This window comes from Lethenteron reissneri, chromosome 19 (assembly GCF_015708825.2).
Source record: "Lethenteron reissneri isolate LAM-NWPU_2019-01 chromosome 19, ASM1570882v1, whole genome shotgun sequence".
Classification (NCBI taxonomy): domain Eukaryota; kingdom Metazoa; phylum Chordata; class Hyperoartia; order Petromyzontiformes; family Petromyzontidae; genus Lethenteron; species Lethenteron reissneri.
The window spans coordinates 4461911-4479980 of record NC_083797.1 but is presented as its reverse complement, the minus strand read 5'-3'; the positions used below and the strand labels follow the sequence as shown (position 1 = coordinate 4479980).

General features: G+C 51.0%; 1 protein-coding gene across 2 annotated transcripts; it reads right to left on the bottom strand.

The window, feature by feature from the left end:
* Positions 1-1403: 1403 nt before the first annotated feature.
* LOC133344187 (uncharacterized) lies at positions 1404-15124 on the bottom strand. 2 transcript variants are annotated; one of them, XM_061554213.1, is made up of 3 exons: positions 14898-15124; positions 14177-14318; positions 1404-7195 (listed from the first exon to the last, which is right to left on the bottom strand). In XM_061554213.1, the coding sequence occupies exons 2-3, from the start codon at positions 14265-14267 to the stop codon at positions 6474-6476; spliced, it is 813 nt and encodes a 270-aa protein (XP_061410197.1). In that variant the 5' UTR covers positions 14268-14318; positions 14898-15124; the 3' UTR covers positions 1404-6473. The 2 variants fall into 2 exon arrangements, with proteins under 2 accessions (XP_061410197.1, XP_061410198.1); XM_061554214.1 differs by lacking the exons at positions 14177-14318; positions 14898-15124 and adding an exon at positions 14027-14084.
* Between the last annotated feature and the right edge of the window lie 2946 nt (positions 15125-18070).

Sequence of the window (18070 nt, the reverse complement as noted above, 5' to 3'; positions counted from 1 at the left end):
TTTACCGAAAGAACCAAGAAAATAAATACATGTTTGATGACTTAACACGTCTTTTTGCAATATGTAATACACACATACTTGAGCCCTTCCCTCCTTATTAGCCTCAAGGCCTCCCTCTTAAACCCCAATCCGGCACAGTTCGAGAGCACCGACGAATGGCGACATGACTTCACGAAATTTTCTCGCCCATTGAAAAAATTAACTCTGCTCCCGTTTCTCAAATCTCTCAAGGAGGATTTGTTCGGCTCTACGAGCGCTGGGGCAGTGGGGGGCACTGGGAGACGTGCCACGACTTGTCTGGAGTCGGACACTCAACGGCGCAGACATTCACGAGCGGAGGACTTTGCGCCGCTGATAGGATTATGTTTTTTTTTCACAGCGCAACGCCCTAAGGGATATCAACGGGCACCTACCTTGCCATGCCGCAGCTTCCCGTACGCCAAAGATGTTGTATGTACGTATGTAGAACTTCTTTCGCACCGTACGTTGCCAACCGTGCTAATCGGAGGTGTGGGATGGGGCGAGAGGTAAGGACACGACACTTCATCACAAAAAGGAGTTCTAAAAGACACGAGTTTACAATCGAGATGCTTTGAACGTGCTATAGCTCCAGCGGCTTCCTAGTATCGGGAGGAGAGAGCGTTCCAGACGGCCGCATCTGAAAAAAGCACGCGATGTGGGCGATATCGTTGACAGCAGCGGCATGCGCAGTTGTCCGTGCACAGCAGCGTTTTGTTGAGATCCGCCGCTGGACGAGGGCCCTCCCCGCGCCTTAAGAGCCGTGCGATACATTTGGCCATGCTTCTCACCACGCCGGCCAGTGCAGAACAATCATCGTTAGATTGGATTTTGCGGCACTGCCGCCTACTGCCCACAACGTAGCCCCGAAGCGCCTGGATGATGAATGATGGCCACTCGTGCAAGCCGTAATCGAAATATGAAATCAGTTTTTTCGTCCGATTTGCTCCATTTTCCAGGTAAATTTTAGTTTTAAAGAGGACGACGCTCACGTCGCGAGAGAACGCCCGAAGCCACGGGAACTCGTAAATACAAGACGAAGATCCACTCGATGACCTTGATAACCAGACTGTTGAGGCGAGTGGCTGTTAGCGAGCAACCTTTTAAGGCCCGCGCGGCACACTAGGTAGGTGAGTGGGTTAGCCAGTAGCACGCCCGGCTTGCTTTGTCTCCTCAATGCTGACGTTTCCATACCGCACTGGGAAATGTACTGACTTAACGCAGAATCGACCTAGCGAAGCCCTTGACCGGTTCGGATGTTGGTCATGAGCGTGAATCGAACGCGGTTAGCCGGGATCGTAGCGCAATGCGCTAACCACTGCTAGTACAAGTAAATACACACACACGCACGTTCAAATGCTGCCATTGCAATCCAATCGGTCAATTTTATTATTAAATAAGTACTTGTTAAAATTATTGTGCAAACTGTGATAAAAACAGCAAAGCGTTAAAGTGTAGAAACATTCACTATATAGACGCTGGCGGACGTACACCACCTGTGTTTGTATTGATCAAGTTTTCGTCGCTTTATCAGTTAAAAAAATAACTAAGACACTAAGAATAGTTAAACTTTATCAAATGTACATTTTTGACGCGCTCGATACACAAACGCACACACACGCGCACGTGTCTGTTTACAGGCGACATTAAATTCACATCATAATCGGCATCGTAAATGAACTGAATCTGACACGAGAATTCGGCCAAAGGGTGATCGGGACCGCAATGCCGAGTTGCACTTTTGGAGAGTTTCAGTTTTAGTACTGGCCAGTCGCTGGGTGCGACCGGCGTAATTAATCCGAATACTCGAACTCCACGCGTCATCGCAGAAACACCGTCATGCGTGGCGATTGTAAATTCACCCTCGAAGCAATGCAGCAAGGCTGCAGCGTGACCGAGTGTAGTTATGGCGTGGCATCTACACGCCGTCTTACCCCACGCGCTTTGATTTCGCGGACGGCGTTTGAGGCTTTTCTGAACAGTCCCCTAAGGACTATTCGTCGAAGCTCAGAAAAAAACTGTCCAAGAATTAATTATCTCGGCACGTGCCGCTGTACTAACTGCGCTGTTCATGTCACTTGCTATTTAACTGTTTTTTATATTTTAACCAGGTAAGGCCCACTGAGCTGTGTAGCTCTATTTTCAGAAGCGACCTGGCCACAAATGATAGCTCTACGAAGTGGCTTATCGCGTGGAATCGTACAGCAGCAGCCAAATCCTCTCAACGCACGTTTCGACATGTGGGGGGGGGGGGGGGGGGACCGGAGGACAGGGAGAAAATACAAACTCCAATTACACAGCAGGGTCGGTATCGAACCCACGACCTCCTGTATACCAGGCGAAGGTAGTTAAGATCTCGCCACTGTGGCGCCCTTTGCGATCGTGGAGGCCGACCAGACCAGCTTAGCATCACAGACTCTAGCGTGTTAAATAAACCCTCACACGTGTAATGACAGTCGAGTCTACACGCGGTGTGAGTGGACTAGTGGCCACGGCAGGTAATGACAGGGGAGTCAGCCTGCAGTGCGAAAGGACTAGTGGCCACGGGAGGTAATGACAGGGGAGTCAGTTGTGAGTGCGAAGGGACTGGTGACCACGGGAGGTAATGACAGGGGAGTCAGCTGTGAGTGCGAAGGGACTGGTGGCCACGGGAGGTAATGACAGGGGAGTCAGCTGTGAGTGCGAAGGGACTGGTGGCTACGGGAATGTTCGAGAAGGGAGCGTGGACAGGCGACGGAAGAGGACGGTGGAGTCTGCCGGTGGAGCGAGCGTCCAGAGGCAGCAAGAAGGTTCGAGAAGGGAGGCGTGGCCTCGTAGTGATATAAAAGTAAGATGCACGGGAGACTCGGGGCTGTTGCAGTGGGGGTCTCCGCCTGATGTCAAGCGAGCGTGTCTTCAATAAAGTGCCATCTCGAGAGGAGTGTGTCAAGTGGTATATACGATCGCCGAAATCGGCGAGCCAAACAATTCACTTCAACTTGGGGAGCGCGACGCTAAAAAGCCATCGAAAACGGCCTCACCGGCTGCGAGGACGTCTACGCGATCGTTTCCAAAAAAATCGCACAGGGCATCGCAACCGCGGAGGAGCGTTTTGTGTTTCCCTTGTGGTGCGTGTAACGCGAACAAACGAAACCAATTGCCTTTTGAAAACAAAAATTGCATGTAAATAACAGGAATAAAAGCCCACGCAACTTTCCATCGAGTCCCCCCGTCTCTATTATTCTCATTGTAACGCCTGACCGGTCCTCTTCCAGGTCGCCGCTTGATGCGAGAGTCTTGAGAGTGAATATGAGACCTCCCCCCACTAACCTCTTCCCCTTCTCTCTCCACTCGCCCCAAATAGCCCGCCTACAGACGCACACAGCCCACTTGACGCTGTCGGCTCGCCACTTGAGCAGCGAAGCGGTTGAGAAAACTTTGCCGCCGTACGGCCGAGGCGGCCGCCTTGACGGGTTCGCGAATTTGTTGCTTTAGAATTTCCCTCCGGTGTTTGGCCAAAGGCTGACTTTGCTGCTGTTGCTGTTGCTGCTGGCCACGTTGCAAAATTGAAGTTTTTCCATGGAATCGTGCGCGTGGAAATGTTGACTTAAAGCTTTCGCGACCGCAGGAATTCATATTCTTTGGGTTTTTCGGTAAAGTCAAATAGATGGTTCAAAGAAAATAAGAAAAAATAACAAAAAACTACTTTGAACCATCTACGTGACTTTACCGAAAGACCCAAAGAATATCGGCGCGTGGGTTTTCTTTTTGCTTCTTCAAATTAGTCTTTTTTTGCAAAACGGACGCGTCGAGTTATTTATTTTCCGTCCGTGGTTTCACGTGAAGCCACTAACCCCACGCATCTGTCGGTTTCAGGGCCGAGTGGCTTCTGGTGAATAATGGATGGATTGGGCCCGGATGAATGATCGGTCGTGGCCCCTGCCATGAGCAAGGCGTTCAAGCCGCTATTTATTTATTTACTGCCACCATTTATTTATGCGTTCGGTGCCGCGTACGGGCCGTCATCCGGCGGTGAATGGAGGGCGCTCACTTTACAGCGCTGTCACACGCATTGCGAGAAACTTCCCGTTGTCCGTCGACGAGTCGTTCCGTCAGTCACGGCACTTGGAGTAATATCTGTCGTAGATTTTAATTCAGTAGCTCTCATCGTGCGGAGTTGAGTCGCGGCGCGAACCAGGAACCGGTGGTAGTGCGTACGATGCTATGTGCAACCTATGACCTTTTGACCCGAGCCAAACAAAAACCGTGACTTAGGATTGTAGTTCAGAAAAAATATTTGGGCTCCGTTATTTTTGTCATACTATAGGCCTAAGGCGCAATCAGATCACTAACAAGCACTCTGATATAAATGCGTGATATATTTTTGTTTGCAAAAACTAAACAATAATAATGCAACTCATCACGTATGATATTATACATCCAACATCCTATACACTGGGCCACTACAAACTAAAATGCAGTGTTCCAGCTTTGTTTAAAGGCATCGCATTGGCAGCCTTCTTCACAGTGAACATGATTACTCATCCTTGTTGCTGCCTTACTTGCCATGAGTTCTCATCAAAGACAAAGATCCCCCATATAGCCTTCACAGACTAGTGGGTCAAGTGCTGTTAGCGAGCACCTATTAAGTCTGGCAAGGCACACGAGGGGGTGGGTGTCCAATACCGCGCCTGGCCGCCTTTATCTTCCCAGTGGCGATGTTTAATACACACCACACCAGGTACTCATTTGAGGCAGAGTCGACCTAGGGGATGTCCAAGTCCGGTTCAGATAATCGTCGAGTTCGAAGCGAAGCACGCGAACCGCTACACTACCTTGGTTGAGTTCTCACCAAACACACACGACACATACTACACACACACGCTACACACACACGACACACACACACGCCACACACGCGACACACACCACACACACACACTACACACACTCACACACGCTACACACACACACGACACATACTACACACACACGCTACATACACACTACACACACTCACTACACACACTCACTACACACACGCGACACACACACGCTACACACACACACACACGCTATACACACACACGCTACACACGACACACACACACGCTACATACACACGCTACACACGACACACACACACGCTACACACACACACGACACACACTCACGCGACACACACACACGCGACACACACACGCGACACACACACGCTACACATTCTACATCAGCAGGATCCTCCTCAATGCACCGAGTGCCATTTAAATGTTGCGCTTGCGTGTGGTTCCCTGCGCTTGGCCAAACACAACTTGTGAATCAGGCATTGGACTGGGTAGGATCCCACGAAACGCCCGACTAAGACCGCACAGGCTGCGTAAGTGCGCATGTTGAACTTCTTTCGCACCGTACGTAGCCAACGGTGCTCATTGGAGGTGCACGTGCATGTCTACCACAGCCCAATAATCGGGACATGCTGTGAGCACCCTTTCACGTGCACACGAAGTGGACACTTTATATATATGCCGAACGTATTTCGCAACCATAAGTAGCAGATGCTTCACCGTACGTAGATTGAACTACTTTTTGTGTTTAGTCTGATTAGCACGTGGTCGTGTTGCCACGTGGCAAGCGATGTCTGATCTTGTCCTGGGCCCTCCACCAACCAGCACTGACCACCTCCGATCAGCGCGGTTGGCTACGTACGGTGCGAAAGAAGTTCAACATATATACAGTACACACATAGGTAATAAAAAGGCACGTGTGAAATTATTGTTTGTATACAATTCTTCGTCGCAAGAATGGATGGTGGCGAATGGTGCATGAACAACAACAACAATGGAAGCGTGGCAGCCGAGGATTGGAACGCGTCCGAGGGTACGTCCACCGTGGAGAGATGGAGCGCGCCGGTGCATTGCTACGTCGCAGTGCTCGTCAGAGACGGCGTGGGGGAGGCCTTCATCCCAGCAGTGGATTTATCGTGGCCGACGAGTGTGGAGGGGAAACGAGATGGAGTGGCAGCCGTGGTGCTGTCTCCCCATGTAATGCGCTGGCCACGTGGCCCTCCTGGACACGTGTGAAAAAAGCTTTATAGCTCATCGGATTCCTCCAGTATGAATAAATATTATGATTCCGGGTGGATTTTTGCGTAGGGCGGCACGTGCTTGGGGCTGGTTTTAGCTCCTCGATTAAAAAATCGGATCGATGGACAAACAAACGCCCTCATATAATGCAGTGTGGTCATTCATTGATTGGAAAATATTGAAATTCAGCCATCTGCCAACCAATCGCTCGTTTCGACGAGTTTTCCCACTGTCCGTATGGGTTCATGTCCCTATGAAAAAAAAATCCTACAATTTGGAAGTTGTAATTCTGGCGAATCACTTCGCCCCTGCGCTGCTTTCGGGCTTCTTGCGCCGTGATCGAAACGACAAACGTCCGTCGCCAAACTCGACAATTGTGACTCAACAATGCTCTCAGTTGCCCTCCGACGAAGAGTCTGGACAGACGCCCGTAGCAGTCTCTGCCTCCTCCCGAGACTCCTCCGGCGCCGTGTCCACGGGGAGACCCGGCGTGGCCGTCTCCGGCACGTGGCCCTCTCGCGCCTCGACCCCGTCGGCCGCGTCTCCGCGAGCGGCCCCGTCTCCCACGCACATCAACGAAGACGAATCCGCCGCCGCTCCTGCCAGGCTCTCCGCGTCGGCCGGGGGGTCCGCCTCGCTCGACTCCGCGTTCCCTCCGCTCTGCGCGAGCCCTGCCCGCGGAGTCCCGTCGCCCGCCACGAACCCCGGCAGCGGCGGGTCGTCCGACAAACTTCGGGAGCGACCCACGGGGAGCGGACAGCCCCGGTCGGGAACGTCGCAGAGGTCCTCCGCCGACGTGGGCTGCGCGACGTCGCGTGTCGCCGCGTCCGAGCGAAGGTTCGCGTCGTCGTCGTCGTCCCCGGCGGACGAGCGACCGTCGGCACCCGCGGAGGAGCGAGGCTCGGCGCCTGCGGGGTCAACGAGTCCCGACGAGGGCAGCGGCGGCGGCAGCGGCCGCAGTGGCGGCGATCCGTCCGTCTCGGAATCGGCCGCGCAAACGTCCGCCAGGGTCTCGCCCGGGCCGGGTCGTCGTTGTTGTTGTTCTTGTTGTGTCACTTTGGACTCGGTCGATTCGAGGTCGAGGTCCTCTTCGCGCGGGCGTTCCGTCAACAGATCTGCGGGCGTGCGCATTGCAAGAGACGCGGCGTCAGTGAGGTCACATCGATGTTTTAGGGATGAGGTGGTGTAGTGTTTAGCACGCTGCGCTGCGAAAACGGTGGCCCAAGTTCGATTCCCGCTCACGGCGAACGCCAGTGACGATTATCTAAATCGATCCTGGGCCTCCCCTAGGTTGACTCAGCCTCAAATTAGTACCTGGTATGGTGTGCAAACATCGGCACTGGGGAGACAAAGGCGGTCGGGCGTGGTGTCCCGTTTCAGCCTATAGGTGCTCGCTAACAGCACTTTCCCCGCCAGCCTGTTAAGGCTATAGGGGGGATCTTTGTCTTTGCTATCTATATATATTGAAATACGTGTGCCGACGTGATACGCGTGCACGTCAGATTTCGGGGTGCTAAGCGGGGTTGAGCCCGGAGAGTGGTTGGATGGGCCACCGCCGTGTGTCAAGCAAGCGCTATGCACTTGTGACCTTGTGGGCAGAAGAGAGGTCAGTGTAGACCAGGGGTGGGGGACGTCCGGCCCGCGGGCCGTATGAGGCCCGAGAAATCATTTGGTGTGGCCCTGCCAAGGCAACCACAGGCAGGACTCGAAATTCAATAAATCTAGGAGCACACCTGGAAAAGCAGTTGCGAGTAGCAACATCGATACCAGCTAACATCACACGCCTCACCAAAGAGAAGCAGTTCCAGCCATCGCATTAGGGGTGAGTTAATTAAATGTTTGACCAAATATAACAGGCACATTTTTAAGTTGATAATTGTGTATGGCCCGCAAACGATGTTATAAATATCCAAATGGCCCTTGGCAGAAAAAAGGTTCCCCGCCCCTAGCGTAGACAAATGGATTGTTCGTCCACAAAACATTGTGGGTTAGATCGCGTAAATATATAAATGTGTCGTTAAAACCCGCCACCACCCGACACAGCCAACTAGTAAGGGTTGTCACGTAAACAGAACGTGGCCAATTCGTCACTAGTACAGCAACACCGGTTCTATGTTGGAGAGCCAAGCCACAACATTTACAATCCGAGTACGACGTTTCGCCAGTAATTACAACCAACTTCATCAGGCGACAGCCAGATTTGTGGAGAAGTCCACCTGTTTCGTTCCTTATATAGAGGCGTAGATGTGGTGACCACGCTTCTGCGCTCTGGCGCAAAGTGGGGGGGGGGGATTAATGAGTCAACGCACATGATGCATGTGCATTATGCGAGCCCTTTGATCTTGTCCTTCCTGTCCATTGTGTGTACTAGAATCGCCGTACCAACGGTAATGCCTATTGAAGTATGGTGGCCTGTATAGGCATGCATTAAAACAATGTTTTATTTGATGATTCGCTTCCATGCAGCACTAAGTCGGTAGCTATCCGAACGGTTAAAATATTTTTTTATATCTTTCAACTTCGATAGATTCTCTAATTATTCTCGGCCAGTAGTAACACACACAGCACGCGCACGCAGTACACACGCAGTACACACACAGTACACACACAGTACACACAGAGTACGCACACAGTACACACACAGCACGCACACAGTGCACACACACAGTGTACACACACAGTACACACACACAGTACACACACACAGTACACACACACAGTACACACACAGCACACACTGTTGTCCCACGTCCGACCACGTAGCCGCGTGCAGAGTGAACTCAGCTCGCACCGTGTGCCGCATGTTGGGTACAAACAGTTCAGCCGCAGCACGCACAGCGCGACAGCCGCACAAACCGAACCCGCACGGAACGAGGGCCACCTTGTAGACTGGGCAGGGGTGTGTGTTGGGGGGGGGGGGGGAGATTCAAGCAACTCTCACCCACTGCCGCGCTGGGAGATCGAACCGGCGATCATCTGGATTTGCACGCCCGGTGCGGTGCGAACCACAACGCTCATGCAGCGCCTCCCTGCAATTGTGCCGCGTGTTTGGGACGGTGGTGGTGGTGGTGGTGCCGGTGGCGGGGTGGATTTAATTCGTTGCTCCCAGATGCTCGGCACAACAACGCTGGGCCACCGCTCGCTGTAAGTTAGTGGAGGGCGCAGGAAAGAGATGGGGGGTGGGGGAGTTGGTGGTGCTGGGGGGGGGGCGAGGGGCAGCACGCGTGGAAGTGGATGAAGCGATTAATGCAATCGTGGAGAGGCTCTTAATGCGACCCCCCCCCCTCTCTCTCTACCGCGACTGAGAGAACACAGTGGGGGGGTGGGGGGGGGGGTTCTGGTCGAGCCGCCGCTCTTTGTGCCAAGTCAGCGCCACCCCCCCACCACCCATTCGCTCGAGTTACGCAGAGCGCGGCGAGCGAGAAGCCAGAATGTGTCTGATCGTGGGGGGTGCAGTGGGCTGGGGGCGGTCAGCAATGAGCATCCCATGGCGACTGGGGGCACTGCGCAGGCAGATCGCCGTCTCCCACGCGGGGAGCGGTGGTGTAGCGGTTAGCGCTACGCTGCGCTACCAACCTGGAGACCCGGGTTCGATTCTCGCTCACGGCCAACACCCGGTGACGATTTTCTGAACCGGTCCTGGGACTCCCCTAGGTTGACTCAGCCTCAAATGAGTATCCTGGTGCGGTGTGTAAACATCGCCACTGGGGAGACAAAGGCGGTCGGGCGTGGTGCTGGCCACCCACCCCCTTGTGTGCCGTGTCGGCCTTCATAGGTGCTCGCTAACAGCACTTGCTTCAAAAGTCTGTTTAGGTTAAAGTCATCTGGTGTGTGTCACTGATGACTGCCCCAATACAACCACGCGTGTTCTGATGGAACAAGCAGGCTCCTCCACTCAGCTACCCCAGTACAACACGCCTGTTCTGATGGAACAAGCGGGCTTCTCCACTCAGCTACCCCAGTACAACCACGCCTGTTCTGATGGAACAAGCAGGCTACTCCACTCAGCTACCCCAGTACAGCACGCGTGTTTTGATGGAACAAGCATGCTACTCCACTCAGCTACCCCAGTACAGCACGCGTGTTCTGATGGGACAAGCAGGCTACTCCACTCAGCTACCCCAGTACAGCACGCGTGTTCTGATGGGACAAGCAGGCTACTCCACTCAGCTACCCCAGTACAGCACGCGTGTTCTGATGGAACAAGCAGGCTACTCCACTCAGCTACCCCAGTACAGCACGCGTGTTTTGATGGAACAAGCATGCTACTCCACTCAGCTACCCCAGTACAGCACGCGTGTTCTGATGGAACAAGCAGGCTACTCCACTCAGCTACCCCAGTACAGCACGCGTGTTTTGATGGAACAAGCATGCTACTCCACTCAGCTACCCCAGTACAGCACGCGTGTTTTGATGGAACAAGCAGGCTACTCCACTCAGCTACCCCAGTACAGCACGCGTGTTTTGATGGAACAAGCAGGCTACTCCACTCAGCTACCCCAGTACAGCACGCGTGTTCTGATGGAACAAGCAGGCTACTCCACTCAGCTACCCCAGTACAGCACGCGTGTTTTGATGGAACAAGCATGCTACTCCACTCAGCTACCCCAGTACAGCACGCGTGTTTTGATGGAACAAGCATGCTACTCCACTCAGCTACCCCAGTACAGCACGCGTGTTCTGATGGAACAAGCAGGCTACTCCACTCAGCTACCCCAGTACAGCACGCGTGTTTTGATGGAACAAGCAGGCTACTCCACTCAGCTACCCCAGTACAGCACGCGTGTTTTGATGGAACAAGCATGCTACTCCACTCAGCTACCCCAGTACAGCACGCGTGTTCTGATGGAACAAGCAGGCTACTCCACTCAGCTACCCCAGTACAGCACGCGTGGTGTGGTGGAACAAGCAGGCTACTCCACTCAGCTACTACCCCGGATGCTGCCGTGGAATGGCTCGCAACATTAAATATGCAATTGTAGCCGATTGTTTTCAAACGGCATGTGGTGGCAGTGTTGAGTGTCAGTCACGTTTTCCCTGGTTTTCTCCAACACGAGGCCAAATATCCATTGTTTGTACGTACATTTGAACTTCTTTCGCACCGTACGTAGCCAGCCGTGCTAATCGGAGGTGCTATTCGACAAATACCCCAACGTCGAACTATCCTGACAAAGTGAGCCTTTCCTGCATTAAATAAAATAACATTTTTTAAATGAAATATCAACGATTAACACAAATGTTATCTTAATCGACAGGAATTTGATCACGTACGTTAACGGGCACTCCAAACGGGATACGTCGGCACTGTAATAGACTCTGCAACGCCAACGCTACAACCATAATACAGGTTTTTGGGGGGAGGGGGGGTTAGATCGGGTTAGATCACGTAAAACGCGAAGGTCCCCAGGTGTGAATATCAAGCAACACGACGATAACCCAAATCGGCCGCATCATTCACACACACAAACACACAACACGCTCTTATCTCGCTCGAGTACATATCCAGGAAGCTGAACTTTGGCACCGAAACCTGTTTTTTAGGGGGGGTTAGATCGGGTTTGATCGCGTAAAACCCCGATCTAACCCAAAACAACCTGTATTATGCATTGGTATTGGTCGCGAAAGCCGACGTGTAAACCCGACCGCTACAAGCTTTTGTAGACGCAGAGAGCGATGCAGAGAGCACTCTACAAACCCTCGCCTCTGCGTGTCAGGCAAAGGGCGGAGTGAAAGTCCCCGAGTGGGAATCTCAAGCGAGGCTTACAAACACGACGATAACCCAAATCGCCCCCATCGTTCATGCACGCACACTCGCTCGCTCGCTCGAGTGCATATCTAGGAAGCTGAACTTTGACACCGAAAAATGTATGGATGTATAGTAGTAGGTTTATATCCTTTAAACTGGTACAAAACTGACACGTTTATACAAGGCATCATGTTTGCAATAACTACAACACAAGTAGTCAAAATGCAAACAAAAAGAAACAACTCTGATAATGATAATAATATGCACTGTCCTTGAAGTTGATTGGTCCACACCCGAGACAGCTTTCCTTAGAGCCGAGTCTCCATTGGTGTTGGACCAGATGACACCAAAAGGTGTAGTTATTACAAACATGATGCCTTGTATAAAGGTGTCAGTTTTGTACCAGTGTAAAGGGTAAAAACCTACTACTATATTTTTTGCCACTGGTAAAGGAGGTCTCATAGTGTATGGATGTATGTTGAACATCATTCGAACCGCACGTAGCCAACCGTGCTAACCGGGAGGGAACGAGCACGGCCAAGTCTATGCCTGTAAAAGTATGAAACGTTCCAAAGCAATGTCCCGATTTGGGACAACCACTGCCTCTCTCCACCAGGGTGTTGCTGGAGCTCCACCGCGTCCAGAGGAGGTGAGACACGCCAGTCAACTTTGCGAGCAGCAGGCGACAGAGAAGAAATCCGTGTGATCCTTGAACGTGAATTCGGCTCTTGCGATGTCGCCTCTGAGCTGCCCGAACCCGAATTCTAGCGCTGAACTTCCTGCGGAACTGTCCGGACAGATATTCACATCCATCTCGACTTAGTTTGTCCTCATGCTTGTCATGAATCTGTTTGCAAGACAGTCGAAATCCACGGCACAATATAGGATTATTATGGATTGGTGTATCTGGTGCTTTAGTCGTAGTGCCTTACACCGAAAATCCGTACTACGACGAGCCACTCTAGCATCGTTCTGGAATTTTACGAGTGAAAAATTAACCTCTGCCCAACTCCAGCCCAAACCCTAAACTCTATTCCCTAAACGAAACAGACCCCCCCCCCCCCCCCTCACTTGAACGATCACACAATATCGTAGCTGGGACATAAATGGGCAGCATCGCAATTTCAGAATGCAGCGTGACAATGATTATGACGATCAACGCTGAGATTATGAACGAACCCAAGTTTCAAAAATCAGAACCGAAAATCATTCTGATTGGAAAAAAAAATCTTCATTCAGTAGGAAAGTTGCAATTTGGCCTCTGCTGCCTCCAGTATTCTCGAACTACCATCCATGCTGTCCACTCCCTGCCCACGTTCAAGTCCGGGCTAGAACAGTTTCCTCTTTTCCAATGCCTACGGACTCTTTCTCTTTATAGAACACATTTGCAAAACATAACGCAACACGTCAGCCTTGAAAAAAAAATAGGCGACGTTTTGGGCTAAGAGCCTTTGTCACAGCACATAAAAGAGGTCGGAGAGGTAGTGTGAGTAAAATATGCTTCATTTTCCAATAATGTAATGCCTACATCCAAATCCGAAGTGTATTCCAATATATATGTTAACGTTTAATGTTGGCATCTGTACAGCCAATGCTTAAGGCTATGCAAAAATCATTCCGAACAATTACGCCTGGAGGTTAATCGAGTTCAACTCATCGGGCGGCTCTCAGGCTAAAGTGCCACATGGCTGAACGTCAATCTCGTGCTAAACGCGTACAATCAGGATTACCTGTCACCAGATAATTCGCCTGGCATGGAGTGCGACGCTAAAGTCGATCAAAACAATTTCAAGCGAATTTTTTTTTAACGGATACCCAAAATTAATTTGTTTACACTATGATGGGGACCGTTTTCTGTCTACGTTCGTACGCAGTTTAACATCGGTACGCAGAGAACACGCAAACATACAGACGTCGGCGTCAAGATCGAACCCGCGACCTCCTGTATACCAGGCGAGGTAGTTAACACCCCCTAGCCACCTTGATGATGATGATGATGAGAGAAAGACAGGCAAACTCAAAATATACAGCAGGCGTCAGGATCGGGATCGAACCCGCGACCTCATGTATACCAGGCGAGGTAGTTAACATCACCTAGCCACCGTGATGATGATGATGATGAGATGAGAGAGACACGCAAACTCCAAATACACAGCAGGCGTCATCAGGATCGGGATCGAACCCGCGACCTCCTGCATACCAGGCGAGGTAGTTAACATCTCCTAGCCACGGCACCGAGCAGAGTGGCGGGGCATGGCAAAAACAACCGCACATCCGCGCGACACGGCGTTGGCAGTTGGCCTTCATCCGGCAGTAGATTTGAGAAAGCGGCTTGCACTGGACGCCTTACCCCGTGATGGGAGCCACGCTCTGAGAGCCGACGGAGCGGCTCTGGGTCTCCCGTTGCTGTGATGCACGCGTGTGCTGTGAGAACAGCCCATGGCGTCTGGCGTGGCGGCGCAGAACGAGGAGGAGCGCTAACCAGCCTGCTCCTGGCGCTCGGGAAGTGGCGCGCAAGGAGGAAGAACGGAGCCCCGGGTCAGCTTTTTATTTTAAAACGGAGCCACCAGCCAACGCTATTGGATACGTGGGTGGGGAGGAATGGTGGTATTTGGTGTGTGTGTGTGTTATGTGGGTGTGTATGTGATGTGTGTGTGTATGAGATGTGTGTGTGTGTATGAGATGTGTGTGTGTGCTGGGGTTGGGTGGGAGTGAGAGATGAAAGCAGCTTTACAATTTCTCTCCACCCGTCTATGCCCCGTTACCTCCCTCCAACCCTCCCACACTCCATCGCTCTCGCTCCCTCCCACACTCCCTCTATCCCTCCCACACTCGAAGCCACACCAAGCGCCCCAACCTTCCCAACACAGCCTCGCCGTAACAAGTACATACACTCCTCTGGGAGAATAATTGATACCCTTTCGCTAGTGAAGGCCTCGCAGCCACGCCGTGTCGGTCACGCGGTGTTCGCCTGACCATACTTCGCCACACTGGGTTAGTGTGGATCGGTGAAAGGAGTGGCGAGTGGTAGGGGGGGGTGAGTGGGCATTACCGGTTCAGCTGTCACTCACCCACTGGTTTTAGCCGTGGCCAGGAATCGAACTCGGGTCATCGGCTTCGTAGTGCAGCGCTCGAATGCGACGTCCACTCAGCAGCCTCTGAGCCAGCGGGCCCACTCCTCCTCCTCCTCCACCATCCACGCGGTTCATGAAGCTCCAGACCGAACGCGTGACACGCGCATGACCGCCACGCCGGTGGTTCCAGTTTCTTTATGGGGCCAATAAGGGCGAATCGTGCGATAACCGCGTGAAATAAGCGGAATGTCAACATCGTCTCACCGTTATTCAGCCACGCAAAATCAATCGGGATTACGTTAGAATTGCACCGATACCCGCACAGGGCCATGGCCTTAACAGCGGAGATGGCTTCTTCATCTTGTGACCCGAGCTGGCATCTATTAGTAACATTACCGAGGCCAGGTGGCACGTGTGAGAGAGAGAGAGAAAGGCCGCCCAGGGGGAGAGATGGAGCAGCGAAATCAGCTTGTGATGCATGATGAAGCCAGTGCGGGGCCTGTAGCATGATGTCATAAAGGGGCTCTAAATAAAATAAAAAAACACGTATATATTAAAAACACACATTGTTTTACTTGCATAGTAAAGTAATTGTATTTTTTATTTGCAATACGGCCAGATAATACGACAAATCGATCACCTTAAACACCAAGTCGTTCATAAAAGTTGAAGGCGGTATAATACTATAGTAATAAAGCAAGTGCAGAATCACTGAACCGGAATTGATAGCTTGAAAGCATGAAGCGCGGGGCCCTTGAACGTGCGGGGCCTGTAGAATATGTATTAGTAGCTGCTACTACATGTAGTAGCAGCTACTACATGTAGTAGCTACTACTACATGTAGTAGTATCTATGTAGCTACTTTTGCTACTAGGATAAGGCGGCACTGCGTGCAGGCGCTACAGAGACGATTCAGTCCCTATCAGGGTTGGCGAGAAGTGGCGACAATTTGTGGGAGGCCTTCATCCAGCAGTGGATTTGTCATGGATGGCGATGTTGGCTCGCACGGTTGATGATTAGCACGGTTTTGCTACGTACGTGGAATGTCACACTATTTTACGATTATTTAGCCATACAAAATCAATCGGTGTTACTTTATAATGGTACCAACATCTGCTTTGGCCTGTGGACTAACAGCGGAGCTATCTTCATTTGTGACCCAAGTAATGGGATAATAGGCTAATAGGCTGACACGCAAATAAGCCGACACCTATTGCCCCATTAATCGCACCTCCGATTAGCACGGTTGGCTACGTACGGTGCGAAAGAAGTTCAGAGTGCTGGACATACATCATGGCCAACATCGCACAATGCCCCATGTAGCGAGGCATGGGGCGTGATTCAGCGCTAGGTGGCAGCATTCTACCAGCCTGCCCTGTCGCCAGTGTCGATTTTGTGAACGGAATTGGTGGCCGTCCATAAATGATATCACTCGATTTTGGACGATTTTGGACCCCCCCCCCCCCCTCAAATATGACGTCACAAAGCTCTGCCCCCGCCCCCAAAACCATATTTCCATTTTGAAAATAAAACATGCTTCCAATCACTTTAAACTATTGTCATTGTAGTGCGTATTTAATGTGGCGCTGCACTCTGATGTTGTAGGAGAAAACATGTATTAAAAAGGAGGCGTTGGAAAGCTGAAATTTAGCATAAAATTCACTTGGAAATATTCAACGTCTAACTAAAACTGCAGATGTTCAGAATATTATATTGAAATTCTCTTATAATTATAAAATATTAAAAGTAATTATAACTAGAAACAATACTTGAAACTTCATAGTAGAACGAAGCAAAATGGAGAGTACAATTATAACAATCATATATTCATTCCATAGAATGAAAAGCCCTGGTAGAATCATTTAAATCTAAATGTTTAATAACAATCATTAAAAAAAAATACAAAATGTATGCTTCTGCATTCTCTGATGGAGAAGCAAAATGCTCCTTCATGAAATAAATAAAAAGTGACCTTTGTAAATTTAAATAATCAAATAGTTAAAATTGAAAATTAATCAAAATGAGTGTTGTTATAACAATTCTATTGTTAAGGTTTATTTAAAGTTGCACATTTTCATGTGACGTCACATTTCTCAAACCCCGTCACAAATGTCTGACCCCCCCTCCCCCCCCTAGGCGTGTGACGTCATTTATGGACGGCCCCGTAGTAGTGGTGATTGTCTATTTGTTTTTGGGATTCTCCCTTGTGATGTGACTTTGTAGGATAAACGTTGATATTTATAAGGGCCATGGGGTGACCAATAAGGTCCGAATTTGTCTGTAATAAGTTAGGGCACCGATAAGGGGTTGACAGGTATGCGAGTGGCATATCACACACCACGTCACAACCACTTACAAATTTCCACTTCTGCATTTACCCGACTGGTGAGTCGTTAATCCATTGTGCAAGCCATTGTGGTTGATATTACTCGGGGGTAAAATATTCGAGTCTCAACGTTACACCCCCCCCCCCGCCTCGCTCCCCCACCAACGCACAGAGATGTGCAGTCCAGTCCATGGACTTGTGGTCTGCTTGTGGTGTGTGCCGAGTCGTAAAATGGATAAGACTGCGGGTGTATTGGTCCATGAACACGGGCCGTCTGCTTCAGTGACCGTTAAATATCCCGTGGTAGGAACCTCCTGGTTACACCAGCCCACAGGGGATTATTGTGTCCGTCGTGCAGGGAGGGGCTGGGTGGAGAGGGGCTGGTCACCCCGTGGTGCCCTTATAAAACTCAACGTCTAACCTACTCACGCCGGCTTGTGCCCGCCCTCACAGTCGGGCATATTTGCGGAATACACCACGCCGCCGTTGACCCTGGCCATTGACCGAGCAACCCAACGTTCCTAGCAGCTCCCTCCGCAGCAGGAATGTGTTTTGAAGAACAGGCCGTGTGTCGGCGTCGTAGGTAGTTACCATCTCACCGCGGTGCGAGATGTTAACTACCTCGCCTGGTATACAGGAGGATGTGGGTTCAATCCCGACGCCTGCGGTATATTTGCATGTTTCTCGTGGTCGCGTGGATATTTCTCCGGCTTTTCCCTCTACATTTTGAAACAGGCGCGTTTTAGAGTAATTTTGGCTGCTATAAGATGTCCACGTGATAAGCCACTTCGTTGAGCTCCAATTTGTGGCCGGGTCGCTTCTGAAAAAAGCTAAGCAGCTCAAG

Excerpts from the sequence above, each read along its gene's own strand:
- LOC133344187 (XM_061554213.1), bottom strand. The coding sequence starts at position 14,267 with ATGGGCTGTTCTCACAGCACACGCGTGCATCACAGCAACGGGAGACCC. Across the intron at positions 7,196-14,176 it reads AGCGTGGCTCCCATCACGGG|ATCTGTTGACGGAACGCCCG; the intron begins GTAAGGCGTCCA and ends GCACGCCCGCAG.